The sequence below is a fragment of the Sminthopsis crassicaudata genome, chromosome 1 (genome assembly GCF_048593235.1).
Source record: "Sminthopsis crassicaudata isolate SCR6 chromosome 1, ASM4859323v1, whole genome shotgun sequence".
Classification (NCBI taxonomy): domain Eukaryota; kingdom Metazoa; phylum Chordata; class Mammalia; order Dasyuromorphia; family Dasyuridae; genus Sminthopsis; species Sminthopsis crassicaudata.
Genome location: NC_133617.1, coordinates 228,850,353 through 228,866,077, shown reverse-complemented (window position 1 = coordinate 228,866,077; position 15,725 = coordinate 228,850,353). Strand labels below are relative to the sequence as shown.

The window sequence follows — 15,725 nt, the reverse complement described above, 5'->3', positions numbered from 1 at the left end:
TCAGTTTTCCCCATCTATAAAATGAGCTGCTGAAGAAAATGAGAAGCCATTCATCTTTGCCAAAAAAAAAAAAAAAAAAAGCCCAAATGGAGTCACAAGGAGTAGGACAGGATTAAACAGTAACAAAACTAGTTTTAGACAAACCCAACTTGGAGGTGGAGTGACGGTAAAGGAGGCTCTAGGTTTTATTACCTGGGGGAAAGAAGGAAGTATATTTTGCTAGAAAAACAGAAAACAAGATTCTAGTCTGCACTTGTCATTCCTATGAATTTTCAGGTGATATGTGTTCCTGAAGCAATAGTTAAGAACTAGGGAAGAGCAAAGTCACCAGGAAGTACTAGGCCCTACCTCATTTCTTTGTTTCAAGGCTGATTATAGAAGGGAAATCATAAAGAAGGCCTAATGTTTAAACTTCTACTAGGAAGTGTGTTGAGAGGTAGGGGTGGGGAGGTGGGAAGGGCTTTAAATGTGGGCAATCTGAGTGTTTGCTAAGGAAGTTGATCCAGTCTTTGTTAACCTTTGAGCAAAATATAGTGGACATACTTTTAGAACTCAAAGAAAGCTTAAAAGTCATCTACTTCAAACCTTTCATTTTACAGATGAGGACACTGAGTCACAAATATTAAATAATTGTCTTGCCTAAGGTCATAAAAGCAGAAGTAGGCAATTGTGTAATTTTTACAATTATATAATCTAAGGACAAACCTGTACAGAAGCAGTGGAACTTATTGTATTGCTCTGCATTAAGTGGAGGGGGAATGGATTTTAAAAGAAATACTCTAGTTAGAAAGTCAACTTTTACGTGCATAATGGACCTTGAGTCCCATTTTTCTGGGCACATCTTGTGTCAAGGGAGATCTGTTTCCTGATCATCCCAGTTTCCACACAGACCCAGATCTAGCATTCAGGTCTGTGATCGGCCAGTTGGTTCAGAGAGCTGCAATTAAATATAAGCATGAATTTGTGTATTGTGGGGAGCCCAGAAGGGCCACCATCCCACTGGCTGAATGAATAGGGAGGTGCATTCATTGAGGTAATTTGATCTTCTCCACCTCACCAGCTATTCTGTCATTTGATCATTCCTCTTTTGAAGCATTTCAAAAGTGCATTGTGTGGTGCTGGCTGAGCCAACAGGGGATCACTTATATATAAAGGGCGGGAAGGTTGCTTTTCCTCTGAAGCTTCCCAAGTTTGGACCAGGGTGGGCATTTATAATAGTATCTACAAGTGCCGAGTTTGCTTGTTTATGGTTGGAGGTCCTTGGTTTTTCAGATTTTTGTTCAGGTGTTTTTCAGTCGTGTCTCGCTCTTCATGACCCCATCTGGGGTTTTCTTGGCAAAGACACTGGAGTGGTTTTCTCCAGGTCAATTTACATACAGGTGAGGAAACTGAGGCAAACAGAATTAAGTTCATATAGCTAAGACACGTCTGAAGCCACATTTGAACTCAGGATGATGAGTCTTCCTAACTCCAGACTTAGAACACTATCCACTGTACCACTCAGCTATCCCATTTCAGATTTAGGACATGCATAAGTTTAATTTGACTTTTGTTATTAAGCAAACAATCACTTCTAATCTTTCTCTTTTTTTCATCGTATTTAAAGCACATTATATCAATATGGTTCATGATAAAATCAGGGACAGTGGGATAAGGGCAGATATTTAATTAAAATTTTCAACTATTTCATAGAATCTGAGTTACAAGGAACCCCAGAGGCCATCTAGTTCACCCTAAGAATAACCTTATATTTGGGGGTAGCATGATATAGGGAAAAGCGGTCTAAACTTAGATTTCAGATCTAGGACCTGCTGTTTCTTCATCTGTAAAATGAAGGGGATTGGACTAGATGACCTTTGGGCCCTTCTGCCATTAGTACTGTGATTTCATGATCCTGGGATGGTAATGGTAATGACTGATGGTAGAAGTAAAGACCTGATTTTTAGCCTCAGCTTTAAATAACAATAATAGTAATAACAACTAGCACTTATAGCCATTTTCCAAACATCATCTCATTTGATCCTCACAACCATCCTGGGGAGTACATATAAAATGATCCCTATTTTATGAATGAGGAAATTGAAAGTAAAGGTTAACCCACTTGCCCAAGAATATTTCTACTAAGGCTAAGGCAGGATTTGAACTCAGGTCCTCCTGACTCCAGAAGAAGCACCGAACCCTTTGCTGCTTTCTTGACTAAGATTATATATATAGCAAATAAAAAATTGGGGATTCAAACACAGGTCTTCTGACTCTAAATCAAGCAACTTTTAAAAGCTGAATGTCTTTTGCGCATCAGTCGTTCATTTATTCATTCTTTCTTTTTCTTTTTGGCCTAGCAGTCAACAAATAGCTAACTTTGATGATAGCATAAAAATAAGAGTAGAAAAAGTATTTGCAGCTGGCTATCTAAAATGACTTAAAATTTTTGTGAAATATATTTGAACGTCACTGTGGTGTTGGTATTGGGTTCCATGATTGAAAATGCTTTATGGACTCCCTCATGGAAAAGTGTTTTATGAATATTTTTGTACCAATCTACCTTGATGAAACCCAAGATAGACCTTCCTTATTTTCAGCACTGCTCAACAATGAATAATTATAGCAAGATTACAATGCAGAGTAGCAGTATGTTACCTGGTTTCTTAATTACTTAATAATTGCTCCAAAGGGTACAAGAATATCTATTCTGGATGGATTGTCAATCTCAAATGAAAACTCACAGACCTTACAAGCAGTGCATTAATTATTTTATTAATTTGTTCTTTTTTACATTATGGGAAACATTCATCTATTTACAATTGTTTTCTGTCCACACACAAACTAAGTAAATAATCTTATGAAAATCCAATTCATAAAGCCATAAAAATGTTCCCCACCCCTCCATCTAAAGGCTTTCAAATTTTAATTTTTTTTCCAAACCAAAATAATTTTTAAAATCACATTTGGGAATTCAGGTATGCCAGTGATTTACATTCCAGTTATTTAAAATATGTATCTAGACATGTTTTAAAAAAGAAATGGTAAATTCACAAGGATAAGGTTTAAATTAAATTAATAATGCACAGCAAAACATTAAGGGAACATCTATAAATAATGGCAATATATTACAAATAAATTAGTTCTATTTTCCTCTTCAAATATTAAAAATCTGTAATCCGTTTCATCAGCTTTCTTTACAAAAAGATTGGAATTTATGGAAACATCCGCAAAAATATAATAAATACTTAATTTATTTAAATAACTTTTGATGTAGGAGACAAAAACTTTCTTTTAAATTCCCCCCTCCCCAGAAAATGCAAACAACTTTTGTACCAAAGTTAAACAAAATAAGTAATTTTTCTGGGTACACATATTGGCCTGAATGAACTGAAAAAATACCATTACATTGCTATAAATCACATCAAAAGGAACAATGGAACATATATCCTATGCTTATGGTGGTCACCTGAAGGTGTCAAGTGGGTTAACAAGCAACATTCTGAGGGGCCACAGTTGTCCTTCTATGTTTCTTTTGCTAAATTGTTTATATTGTTCAAAACATGTTAATCAATGAGACAAAGATCATAATGCCCTATCCACATGGGAACAAATAGGCATTCAGCTAAAAGATTTAAAATACATACCAAAAATATCCTATGAATATACAAATACCATGTTTCATTATAGACAAGATTAATCAACTTTCCTACTTCTCAATGTCCTGGACTGTCAATCTCTGAAGAAAAGACTGGAGACTGGTTATGAACCAATTTCTCAATCTACTTCTCTCAGTCCAAAACTTAAGACTAACTTAGATCCACTTAACATCAGCTGAGAGCATGGAACTTGGAGATGCTCCATCCATCTTGGCACAGATGAGTTCCAAAGAACTTCCAATTGGAATGTGACCATAAATGATCAGAGGTGGCAGTTGGCACTCTTAAGATGCAAACTTTGCATGAGCTTTCATTGCTGCTGAATGTTAAATAAAAAGCATGCTCTCTTAAAAAACGAGCAAATCCAGTGCTGTATTCAAATGCCTGAAACATCGACCCTCTGGGTAGTCTCATTACATGAAGCTCTCTAGGGGTCGAATTGGATTTCTGCTCACTGTAGTTAAAAGTTCTTCTTCTTCTTTTTTTTAAAATGACAAGTTAGTAGCCCTTATCGTGTAAACCACAGCAGTAAACATTTGTGCCTTGTGTTTCCCTCCCTCCCTCCCCCAAATAAACATAGTTCAGATATCAATGGCTCTGAGAGGTAGCAAATTCTCTAGTGATTTGAGAACGAGTCAATGAAAATATTTGTTGTCAAGATCCATTATCTCTCTTAATTTCAGAAATAAAATTAAATTAGCACCTGGCTATATGGTAGGCTATTGATAGAGAATTAAAAAAAAAATCTGCCTCTCTGTTAGAGTGAGCATCTTGATAGATGCTTTAGAATGATTTTTGTTTTGCCATGATAATTATAAATGCTTGAGCCTGTGAGCCGATAGAAAATGCCAAGGATCCATTAGGGTTGCCATAATATGAATGTTTATACTGCTAAAAGAATAGGGGCATTTTGAGCCAACTCCAGCTAGATGCAAAGTGCCTGCTGTCCATCATGCCAGCAGATGGGAATCAGTGTTCTATGTCAACAGACTATTTCTTTTCAACATTTAAGAATCACAACTTTTTGTTCCCCCTCCTTTTGGATTCTAAACCTTGTGGGTCATATTTCCCACCTCACCACCTGGAAACATGTCCATTCATGACTTCAAACAAACAATGAAACAACTATTTGTAATGATGCAGCCTTGTCTGTCTTGGAGTGGAAACAGTATTTTATCAGTGTACAACCACTAAGTCAAAATCCTGATGTTTGAAATCATGGGATAGACTGTATTTACTAGGAAGAGACTCAAAGAAAGAGTAAGACATCTGAAATGTGAACTAGGTGGGGGGGGGTGAGGAGGGGGGGAAAGGGGGGTAAAGCAGATTGAATTGCAGCATACAACTAGCTAATGGTGTAACCAAGAACTTTGCTTTGAAAACTGTTATGATCTTCATTTGAGCGTCTCATAAACAGGTGTATGTGTGTGTGCACACACATGTGTGCATGAAAGAGAGAAAGAGATCTAATAGTCCCACCAGGATTAAGACATTAACAAATGAATAGAACCAAATTTTTTTCTTTCTTTTTTAAAACCAATATAATCCTTACAATACAACAGGGATCATCAATACATTACAAGTCTAAAGGGTCTTAACACATGGACAAAGGAAAATCTTTTATATACTATCTTCACCTGTTCATGCTTTTTTCCTCCTCTTTCCTTTCTCCATTTTATTGCCTTTTAGAATAGTTCCCCCCCCCCCCACTGAAGATCGAAATTACAATCTTCTGCTGATTGAAACTTTTGAATTAGTGATTGATGAAATTAAAATGAGGCAGTGTATGCATCTGTGAGTGGTGCAGGTTCCTTTTAAAAGGATGTTTTCTAGTCCTGGCTTCACTTAGAGAATTTACTTCTCCCTTTCTCCACTACACAGTTATGTATGACCCCATCATTCATCCCAGTCCATTCCACCCTTTTCTTTGTGATTCATTATTTCTTGTGAGAAGGTATGATTCTGAGGTTCAGAATAAAGTGCTCCATCTGCTTTAAAAAATAATAGCTATTTTTTAAAAAAAGGGAATCTGAGTCCTAGTTTCTTTCATCTGTAATGAGGAAGACTGTAGAGTCCCAAGGGATCACCCTACAATACTAGATTTCCAAAATACCCTATGGTTTAATATTGCTGTACACTAGTGACAGACTAGCTTTAGAGAGAACTGAGGATTGTGAATGACTTCAATGGTGCATTTGCTATACAGGTGTGTTTTGTTTCCTGTCAAGAAAATAAAGGGTTGTATATTTCTGCAAGAGGCATGTTGACAGCATCAGTACATGGGTTAAAAAGCATGATGAGGAATATGAGCAAACTTGTCAGAAAAGCAAGGGGCAAAGGGGCATTATAGGATGTCTTTTGGAAGTGACAACTACAGTACTAGTGGAAGTCATGGGATCCTTAACAGACAATGAGAGAGAAAGAAAGGGGGGGGGGCGGGGAGGAGAGGGGGAGAGAAAGAGGGGAGGAATAAAGAGACAGAGACAGATACAGACAGAAAGAGAAAGACAGAGAAACAGACAGGGAGAGAGGCTGAGACAGAAAGAAAGAGAAGAAGGAGGGGGGAAGAAGGGAAAGAGGGAAGGGAGGAGGGAGGAAGAAAAAGTAAAAGAGAAAGGAAGGGAGAAAGTGAAAGGGAGAGAGGGAGGGAGAGGGAAGGAGAAAGACAGAGAGAGAGACACACACACACACACACACACATAGAGACAGAGAGAAAGACACACACAGAGAGAGAGAGACAGAGACAGAGAGAGAGAGAGAGACAGAGAGAAAGAGACAGAGAGAGAGAGAGAGACAGAGAGAGAGAGAGAGAGAGAGAGAAGAGAAGAGAAGAGAAGAGAAGAGAAGAGAAGAGAAGAGAAGAGAAGAGAAGAGAAGAGAAGAGAAGAGAAGAGAAGAGAAGAGAAGAGAAGAGAAGAGAAGAGAAGAGAAGAGAAGAGAAGAGAAGAGAAGAGAAGAGGAATGGGGATGGTTTACAAATACTGCATGGTGACTGGACAAGGATGTGGAGTAGGGATTTGGACAAGAGGCCTGGTGCTTTCATAGCCGGGTCTGGGCCTCTGGGATGTAGATCTCGATGCTCTCGGCGCTCTCGGTGGCCGAGTTCTGGCGGACAGAAGCAGCCCGCTTGGCGGCCATCAGGCGTTTGCGGGCCTCTTGGCGTTGCGAGCTTTCCAGGGAGCGCTCCCGGATCAGCGGCACGTGGCCTTTCGACGGCTTCTTTGGCACTGGAGGAGGGACCCTTCTCTCCTGATCAAAGCAGAAGGTTCATGACATTACACAGCTTCTCAGAGCAAGCTTGGGAAAAACTGGGATAGGTCAGTAGTTAGAACACATATTTTTTACCTAAGGGTTGTTAGTTCTTAAATCTGCATAATGTATTTTTTTTTTCTTCATTGGACTGGCTTTGGTATTCAAAAGATGTATAAAAAAGAATATTGTCAAGCTTAAGGTAAAGGATAGAGCTGGAATAGCAGGCTAGCTTTCTCCAAGGTAACAGTGTAGATATTTAAAACACCCTCATGCTGTAAAGGCTGAAGCTCCCAGCTCATCTAACCGTTTAGTGTGGTAGTCTCTGGGGAATCCAGACTCTTCCTGGTGCCAGAGATGGGAAAAGGAAGCAACAGCAGCTTAGGACTCTGCATCAGTTATTAAAGGCGAGCTCATTTGTGCAAGTTGGCTCAGTGTTCAAAACTCAAGGAAACAAAATACCACCACCACCACCACCACCACCACCACCACCATCACCACCACTCCAAACACCTCCATATCCACCTCCCCAAATAAGCAGACAAAAAACTCTGAGCCCTTCAATAACTCAAAACAAAAAACAAAAACCCAAACAAACAAATAAGCAGTTAGCAAACCCCAGGGAAGAGATTATCAAAGTAAACATCTGTTGCAGTGAATTGTGTTCTCTAGATGTAAAGAATGCCACAGAGACTTGTAGCTCTTTTGCACAACACACAGAGACAATACACCATGCAGGATCACCAAAGAGGGAGGGAGGACACTGGAATTTCCGGGATATATTTCATACTGTAGGTGGAAACCAGTACACTAATGAGTCAAGCCAGCTCCGGTTGGCTGCTGTGAAACCCTAAGTGGGAAATCAGAAGCCTGGAGATGACTGGTGGTCAGAGAGGCATATCCACACATGGGGAAACTTGGGGAAATTGAGCACAGTACTGAATGAAAATGAGTCACACTGTTACTATCAGCAACACCCTGTAAAACTGGCAGATATTTCCAAACTGCTGAGAAAACACACACTATCATTTTGGCAGGAAAAAGGCAGTGGCCAATAAGGAAATATAGATATCTCAATCTAGATAAACTTAGAAAAAGGTATCTAACTTTCAGGGTATAAATTGATACAACTCAACTGGTAGAGTGGTCTTGTGTGTGATTGCATTTAAAGTAAAATGCATCCATCCTTTCTTGCCCCTTCACTCCCAAATCCCCCATTTTCCAAATACAGGAAAATGGATTTGGAAAATACAGATTACATTATTCTGCACAGTACAAACTCTATAGGACCATCAATTTAGAACTGGAAGGGATTTTGGAGATCATTTAGTCCAACTCTCTCATTTTATAAATGTGAAAACAGAGATCTAGAAAAGTTAAGTGGTTTTGCCCAATGTATAGCTGGGGTGGCTGAATATTTTCTCATGATTATAACAGTAGTATCCTTCACCTGACTGGATAAAGCATCAAGTTAAACTTGTTTACCTTAGTCATCTCCTCTCTATGTAAGGTGTAGCTTTTGTCACTCAAAGAGGAGAGAATGAGAGAAAAGAGGGTACTATTTCATACAATCAATTTGTGTATTGTATTGTACTTTAAAAAGTGGACAGGGAACAGAAAAGCTCTGGTCATATTCAGAGATAGGATGTTTTCATGATTCAGGAATCAAGTCAAGTAATTCCTTATGGTACAAATCTCAATAAGTTATATAATGTTTTAGTTCTTCAGAGGGTAACTTCTATTGGCTATGTAAATTTCTGGTCCTAGAGTTGACCTCATGAAAGAAAGAAATAAGCAGAAAGACTGGCATAAAAACAGACACAGGACCCATTGCTTATGTGTTGTAGGAATATGTAATGTGTAAGTATATACACATACAACTGTAGTTTAGGGAGAATCCTCATGAATATATTAACTTTAAGAAAAATTGACCTGTATCTCAACCTTAAAAAAAGAAATGAAATAAAATTAAAATCGAGTACAAACAGCCTTTGCTCTTTCCAGGAAAAACTTCACACATGCATCAGTGACATTTCTTGTTTCCCACTTCCAAGCCAAGTGTATTAGGAATGATATTATTAGAGAGGAGTGGGGAAAGAATGGGAGAAAGAAGGAAGAATTATAATAGCATGGTCCTCCTGTTCTTTTGGGATGGGTGTTCTTAGGGGTCATTCATTAATGCCAAGGACACTGCTTTTATGCTTAATAGCATTAAATTGAACTGAGTTGCTTTTAACAATGGAATGCTGAGAGTATTTGTTAGTATTGGGGGTGAGGAAACTCTAATGTTACAAGGACACATCCCTCAGTACATATTTATATGTTGCATTGTCAAGGAGGTTATCTGACCACTAGTTCAGTTCTAGATAAAGGATGAAAAAAAATCAAGACATACTAGTCTAAGAAGGTAGATTTTGTTCACATGTAGGTGACTGATGGGCCCATCACAGCCAGGGCTGAAGATTAAGGTTCAACAATTAAAATGAAAGAATGTGAACCTTTATTTTTATATGACTGCACATGGGAACCCAGTGAACAATACCTCCCCTGAAACAAAACAAAAAACTTGGAAATCCAACACTTGAAATATGAAAATATAAAATTTTCATGGCATATGTATTTAGACTTGAACAACAGTGATTTCTTTATTACCGTACTTATGAAATGATTATCAAAGTCAGTGATATTTTCAGTGTTTCCTATTTTTCTTGGTAACACATCTTAGTGTGCAAGGAAGTTAAACTCTTGTTCTTTGTAACCATGCACTGTAGAAAGATGTCATTTATTTTACTTTAAAAATCAATATGTAAGGCAATTCCTTTTAATGACTGATCTTCTAATATGATTTAACTTAAAGTTTAATTAACCAAAAAAAAAGGCAAAAACAAACTAAAAAAACAAAACAAAACTAAAAAACCACATACCCATTTTCTGATTCACAAAGACAAGTTTTCTTTTAAAAATATGCCTAAAACATGTTACAGATAATATCCCAGATGATTACTATGTAAACATTGTTGTTACAATGAAATTAATCTGATATAAGCTTCATTTCACATTTTAAATGGCAGGACTGTATGCAGAGAGACCTATTTAGTCTGTCCAGCGTTTGTGCAGGTTTTTAAATGAACCATACAAAATCTACATTGTTCTACCTTCTTGTCAAGAGGATCCATCTGTTTCCAATTATTGGCCTTTAATTGATGAAGTTCATCAAATTTCATACTAATATTTTCTATGGACAACTGCAGCATATCCCAAAACCCTGCTAAGTCCTGGGAGGTTGGCCTCGGATGAGCGTTGGGATTCTGTATAAAAGAAAGAAAAATATTCAAACTTCAGTGGCTGTTAATACAAAGAAATTATGAAACTTTTACAATCATGATATTAAGTGAAAAGTGGCACTTTTAAAATGTCTTTTAAAAAGTCTAAAATAGACTACATATGGTTTTTGGATTTTCTCTTGCACATTTGAAGTCTCAGATATCAAGGATTTATGTAGACTCTTCCTTTTCTCCTCCACTCCCTGCAGGTTGGTCTTTATGTCCATATATGGATTTTCCTGGCAATTATATTGGAATACTTTGCCATTTCCTTCTCCAGTAGATTAAGGCAAACAGTGTTTAAGGGACTTGCCCAGGGAAACAAAGCTGGTAAGTATCTGAGGATGGTTTTGAACTCAGATCCTTCTAACTCCAGGCCCAGTACTCTGGCCATTGAGCTACATAACTACCTACATAGGTTGGATAAGTCCTATATATTTAAAGTACCAGAATGGGCAAGAATAAGCTGAGTATTCTCCAATTCAATTTCTAAAGATAATATCTAAATGAAAACATATTTAACAACAATAACAACAAAACTATTTTTTTGGGAGGGGGGGAATTACAGAACTATAAAAATGCAAGTCTCAGATACTGAAACTAAGTAATATAATTTCAATATTAATTGCAAAGTTTAGAATGCTCACTAACTAGGCTTTTCAAAATACTATATTTTGTGTTAGAAAATAAGTTTTTATTATTCAGAAACATAATTTTATAATTTTTTTGTCTATATGTCCTTTGGGACTTAATTGGTTTAAAACTGGGATTCTTAAACTTATTTGTGTTATGGAATCCATAGGCAACGGATAGGCAAAATAATAGACCTCTTATCACAATTATATTTTTAAAAGTATGAAATAAAACACATAAGATTGCAAAGAAATTTAGTCATATTGAAATATAATTATAAAAGATATATATTTTTAAAAATTATGTTCATAAATGCCAGGTTAAGAATAGTTGGTCTAAAATAATCTTAGTTAACTAATATTATAAATATATATGTATCCAGACAACTGATGACAGAACTGTTATCCAGCCATGCTTCATTATTTTTCTACAATGTCAGGAAATTTAGAGAAAGTTCTCTAGAGGAATCCTCTGTAAGGGTGAACTTGGATAATAGATGAATGAGTAGGGAAATGCATGGATAAATTTTGTTCAACACTGTCGAGAATGCAGCCCACAGACTAAAAGAGTTTAGACAACCAAATTAGACAACCAAACCTTAGTCAGCAAGTATTCCAGGAAAACTGTCTAAGGTTTTATGACAATCAGTATACCCTTTTGAAGTATAATGAATTTAATATACCATGTCAATCAAAGATAAGATAGAGAACCTCCAAAATCTAATGTTGCCTTTAACTCCTTGCAAACTGCTTCTGTGATATAGGCAGGTTAAGCAGACACAGGAGTACTGGAAGAGAGCATGAACATATGCCAGGTGCTCTTCTTTGGGCCCTTCAGTCATTCCAGCACCCGGATATAAAGCAAAACCTTACATCTGGTGGCAACCTGATAGGTAGGAGTGAATTTGTATTTTTCAAATTAAATCCCAGTGCTCAATGATCCCCAGTGCTGATTTGAGAAGGGCTAGTTAGCCGAACAACCCACAACAAGCTCACAGGAAAGAATTTGATCCCCTCCCTCCATGTGAAAGTATATATACCTACTATCTCTATCTGTAAATGTCTTTTAAAAATTGCATGAGTATGTGTATGTGTGATGTGGATGTGTTTGTGTGATATGATTCACCTCCTCCAACAATATGTCCACTCATTGGATAAGGAGCTCACATTTAGAGTATCAACAGTCAAATTAAAGTTTATTGATAGTTTAAAAATTGTATGATTTTTAGCTTACTTCCCACCATTTAACTATTAACTCAATGGAAGCAGAAAGGGATTGTAAAGAACTGAGGCCCTTTAATAATTTTTTTTTTTTAATTTTCTAAGTGGTCATGGCAAAAAAAAAAAAAAAGTAGCCAACTTATTGGTGATATAGCTCTCTAGATTGCGCCATGGAAAATGGACTCGGTCTATTTTCTTGATGGCATAACTCGTCAGTACTTACATTCTATTAGTACAGGCTTTAAGAACCCAAGGGGACTTCCAAATCATTATAAGGCACCAGAGGAAGCCCTGTACAGAAATGTGGGGAGGATATAGCCAAGAGATGCACAGGATAGGCAGGTATGGATGGATGGAAATCTGCATCATTGGAAAGAGACATTCAAAGCAGTGAGATCATAGACCCATTGGACTTAGTATGACAGTGAAAGTGTGTGTGTGTGTGTGTGTGTGTGTGTGTGTGTGTGTGTAAGCTTCAGGAACTATAGATACTGACATTTTCTACATTATGGAGTTAAATATAGATATATATTCTAAATTTCACAGATATATTTTAAATTCTGTGAATCTTCAGCATGATAAAAATTCCATGTAATAACAAATAAGTTCAAGTGGTGAAAATTTGTTTTTCCAGTCTATATTGAATTTAGGAACTAAGATTTATAACAGGTATTTGCCAAATCTAGTTCAAAGAAGGCTGATGACATTTAAGTAGGTATCTCCATCACTTCATGTTAATAATCCATATCGTACTGAGGAAATAAATATTAAATAGTTCCTATCTTGGAGATCGGTAAAATTCTCTATGCAGAGACTTTAAACCTTTGTTACTGTATTTGCAGAATTCCCATGTTATGGTATACAGCTCTTTAATCCTTTGTTCAGATTAATAGAAAAAAGACAAGCCTTTGGAAAACAAATGAAGATTGAGATGATGGTAATAGCATAACAATTTTAAAGAAGATTCCAACTGCATGGGTAGAAGTAGTTCCTCACCTCATTCAGTATAGGAACTGTTTCCTATACCAATGAAATTATAGATCTGGAAAAAAATACAATACAATGTAAAAAAAAAAAAAAGATACAAAGTGGATGAGAAACATATATAGTGACACTAGAGATTGAGGCCTACAAGTCAGACCTTACTACCTGTTCCTATATGGTCCACAAGCTAAGAATATTTTAAAAAATATTTTGAAATACAATAAAACTTTTTAAAAAATATGAAAATTATTCTTAGCTCACAGCAGTCAAACCGTAATTTCCTGACCTCTAGACCACTAATACTACCATTTGCTCTTTGCTTTTAGAGGTTCCCAAAAGTCCATGCACCTCTACAACATGAAGAAATTATCCCTTACTCACATAAAGGGTACTATAGTAATTGATTTAGGATGTTAACTGATATCCATTGAAATTAAATCCTTTAATCCAACTAATATTTAGAAACTGAGGGTGGGAAGGAGGAGGGAGAAATTGATTTCTGAAGAGAAAAGTGTATTTTTATAGGCAATTTTTGATTCTTCAAGATCTAATCATTTACTTTATGTTTTTAGAAATACAGAGAGCCACATAAATGTAAAATACCCCTATTATTCTTCTTCTCCTCAGGATAAAAACTGTGAGAGGGCTGAAAGAGTTTCTCTTTCCTGGGTCCCAGATCTGACCCAATTTATAATCAATAAACATCATAGGCAAGGCCCCCACATATTATTATGTATAGGGGAGCATATCAGAAAATGAGAGCCCTTGAGGAACATATAGTCTACTGGAGGGAGATTTGAAATGCATACAGATAAAGGAGAGGAAAGGAAAGATACAGAAAAACTGTTCTGTGAAAGCTTGAGAAGGAAAAGAATAGCTAAAATAAGAACAGGGAAGACTTCGTGAAAGATTTCATATAACCTTGGGCTATAAGAAGAGCCACAGCTTCCAGGATTAAGGAAGATAGTGGTGATTGCTCCTTTGTACTCTGTCCTGGTTAGATTTCCTCTGGTCAGAACAGAGTATTATGTTCAGTTCTAGACACCATAGATTAAGGACATTAATAGACTCAAGAACATCTCAGAGGAGGCAAAGGAACTTTATTCCGTGTGAAATTTGGCTGAAGGAACTGGACATGTGTAACCCAAAGAAGAAAAGACCAAAGAGACATAGTTATCTTAAAATATTTGAAGGACTAACATGTGGAGGAGGACTGCTCCACAGAATAGAACAGGAGCAAAGGGTAGAAACTACAGAGTGGCAAATTGACAACTGTCAGCACTGTCCAAAAGTGAAAGGTGTTGCTCAAGACAAAGTCAGTTTCTCTTCCTGGAAGTATTCAAACAAGCTTGGATGACCACTTGTCAACTATATTATAACTGAGTCTTCATTTTCTGGTAAAGGGTTGATCTAACTGGCCATTGAGATCTCTTCTAATGTCAAAAATTCTGTATTTTTTGTGAAATAACAATTCCCTGTGTTATTTTTTTTAACAGTATTGATTTAAATAAACACGATAACACTTTAACAAATGTATTAAGATTGTAGATTTAAAGCTGAAAGAAACCTTAGAGTAAAACCCTAGACCAATCCCCTCATTTTTTTTAACCAAAGAGGGAATGAGCTAAAAGACATTAAATGATTTTCTTAATGTCAGATAGGAGAAATCAAGACTGGCCATTAATTTCTATTTTGCCATTTAGATGGTGAAGTTGATCAAGTATTGAACATGGAGTCAGAAAGGCCAAGTTCAAATCCAGCCTCAGATATTTTTACTAGTTATGAGACCCTGAGCAAGTCATCTTCACTTCTATTTCTCTCAGTTTCCTCATCTTTGAAATGTGAATAATAATATATTATAATATATAATATGATGTAATAATATATAATATTATTATATTCTAACATAACATAATATAATAATAATAATAATAATAATTGTTGTTATTATTACTTTGTTGGCTCTTGAACTAAGTGGTGAAAGAAGAAAAGAATTCTGGAAGATGAATAGAAAAAAAAAACCTGCCTTCTAGGCACATGAAAACAGCTTGAAGAAATGCATGGACAGCAGGAAAAGCTAAGTAGGTCAAGTTCAGGAACAAGCTAAAACTTCAGCTAGACAGGAATGGTGTATTCTGCCCTCCCCAGACTATAGATGGAAGATGATGTTCAATACTGACTTATTTTAGGAAGCACAATGACAAACTGATGTGTATCAAGAGAAGGGCAAACCAAATTATTAAGGGACTTGAAGCCATGCCATCCAAGGCATTAAAGAAATTGAATGTGGTTTGCCTTAAGAAGAATTGGAAGAATGGGTAGCATTCCTCAAGTGCAAAAGGTCCAGAAGAAAGATTAACTATTCTGGCTGGCCCTTGTAAGCACGACTAAAGTGTTAAAGATGAAGACATTTTGGTCTTGATGTAAAAAAAAAAAAAATTTCCTAATAATTGAGAGCTTTCCAAAATTAGAATGTACTGGTTGGTCTGCAAGCATGAGTTAGATGGTCTATGAGAAAATCTTTTCAACTCTGATTCTGATATTTTGCCTAAAGGGAAATAAAGTGACATAAGATTTAGAAGATACATGGGACCCTTATTTAAAGCTCCTATGAGAGGGATAGGAATAATGAACTTTATCTCTGCAGCAATAGTGAGCCACTGAAGGTTTTGAGGAGA

At 36.5% G+C, this 15,725-nt stretch overlaps 1 protein-coding gene across 19 annotated transcripts in view; it reads right to left on the bottom strand.

Annotated features, from left to right (window-relative positions):
• Positions 1-2,738: 2,738 nt before the first annotated feature.
• Positions 2,739-15,725, bottom strand: part of DLGAP1 (DLG associated protein 1) — a 1,106,389-nt gene continuing 1,093,402 nt past the window's right edge. For 16 of the 19 annotated variants that reach the window (XM_074275757.1, XM_074275759.1, XM_074275733.1 and 13 more), the window contains 2 exons: positions 10,043-10,195; positions 2,739-6,887 (listed from right to left, as the gene is read on the bottom strand). In XM_074275757.1, coding sequence (XP_074131858.1) covers positions 6,678-6,887; positions 10,043-10,195 — 363 coding nt within the window. In that variant the 3' untranslated portion in view covers positions 2,739-6,677. Of the gene's footprint in view, positions 6,888-7,399; positions 10,196-15,725 lie in introns of those variants that run through there. The other 3 variants (XM_074275762.1, XM_074275798.1, XM_074275791.1) reach the window with 1 other exon arrangement.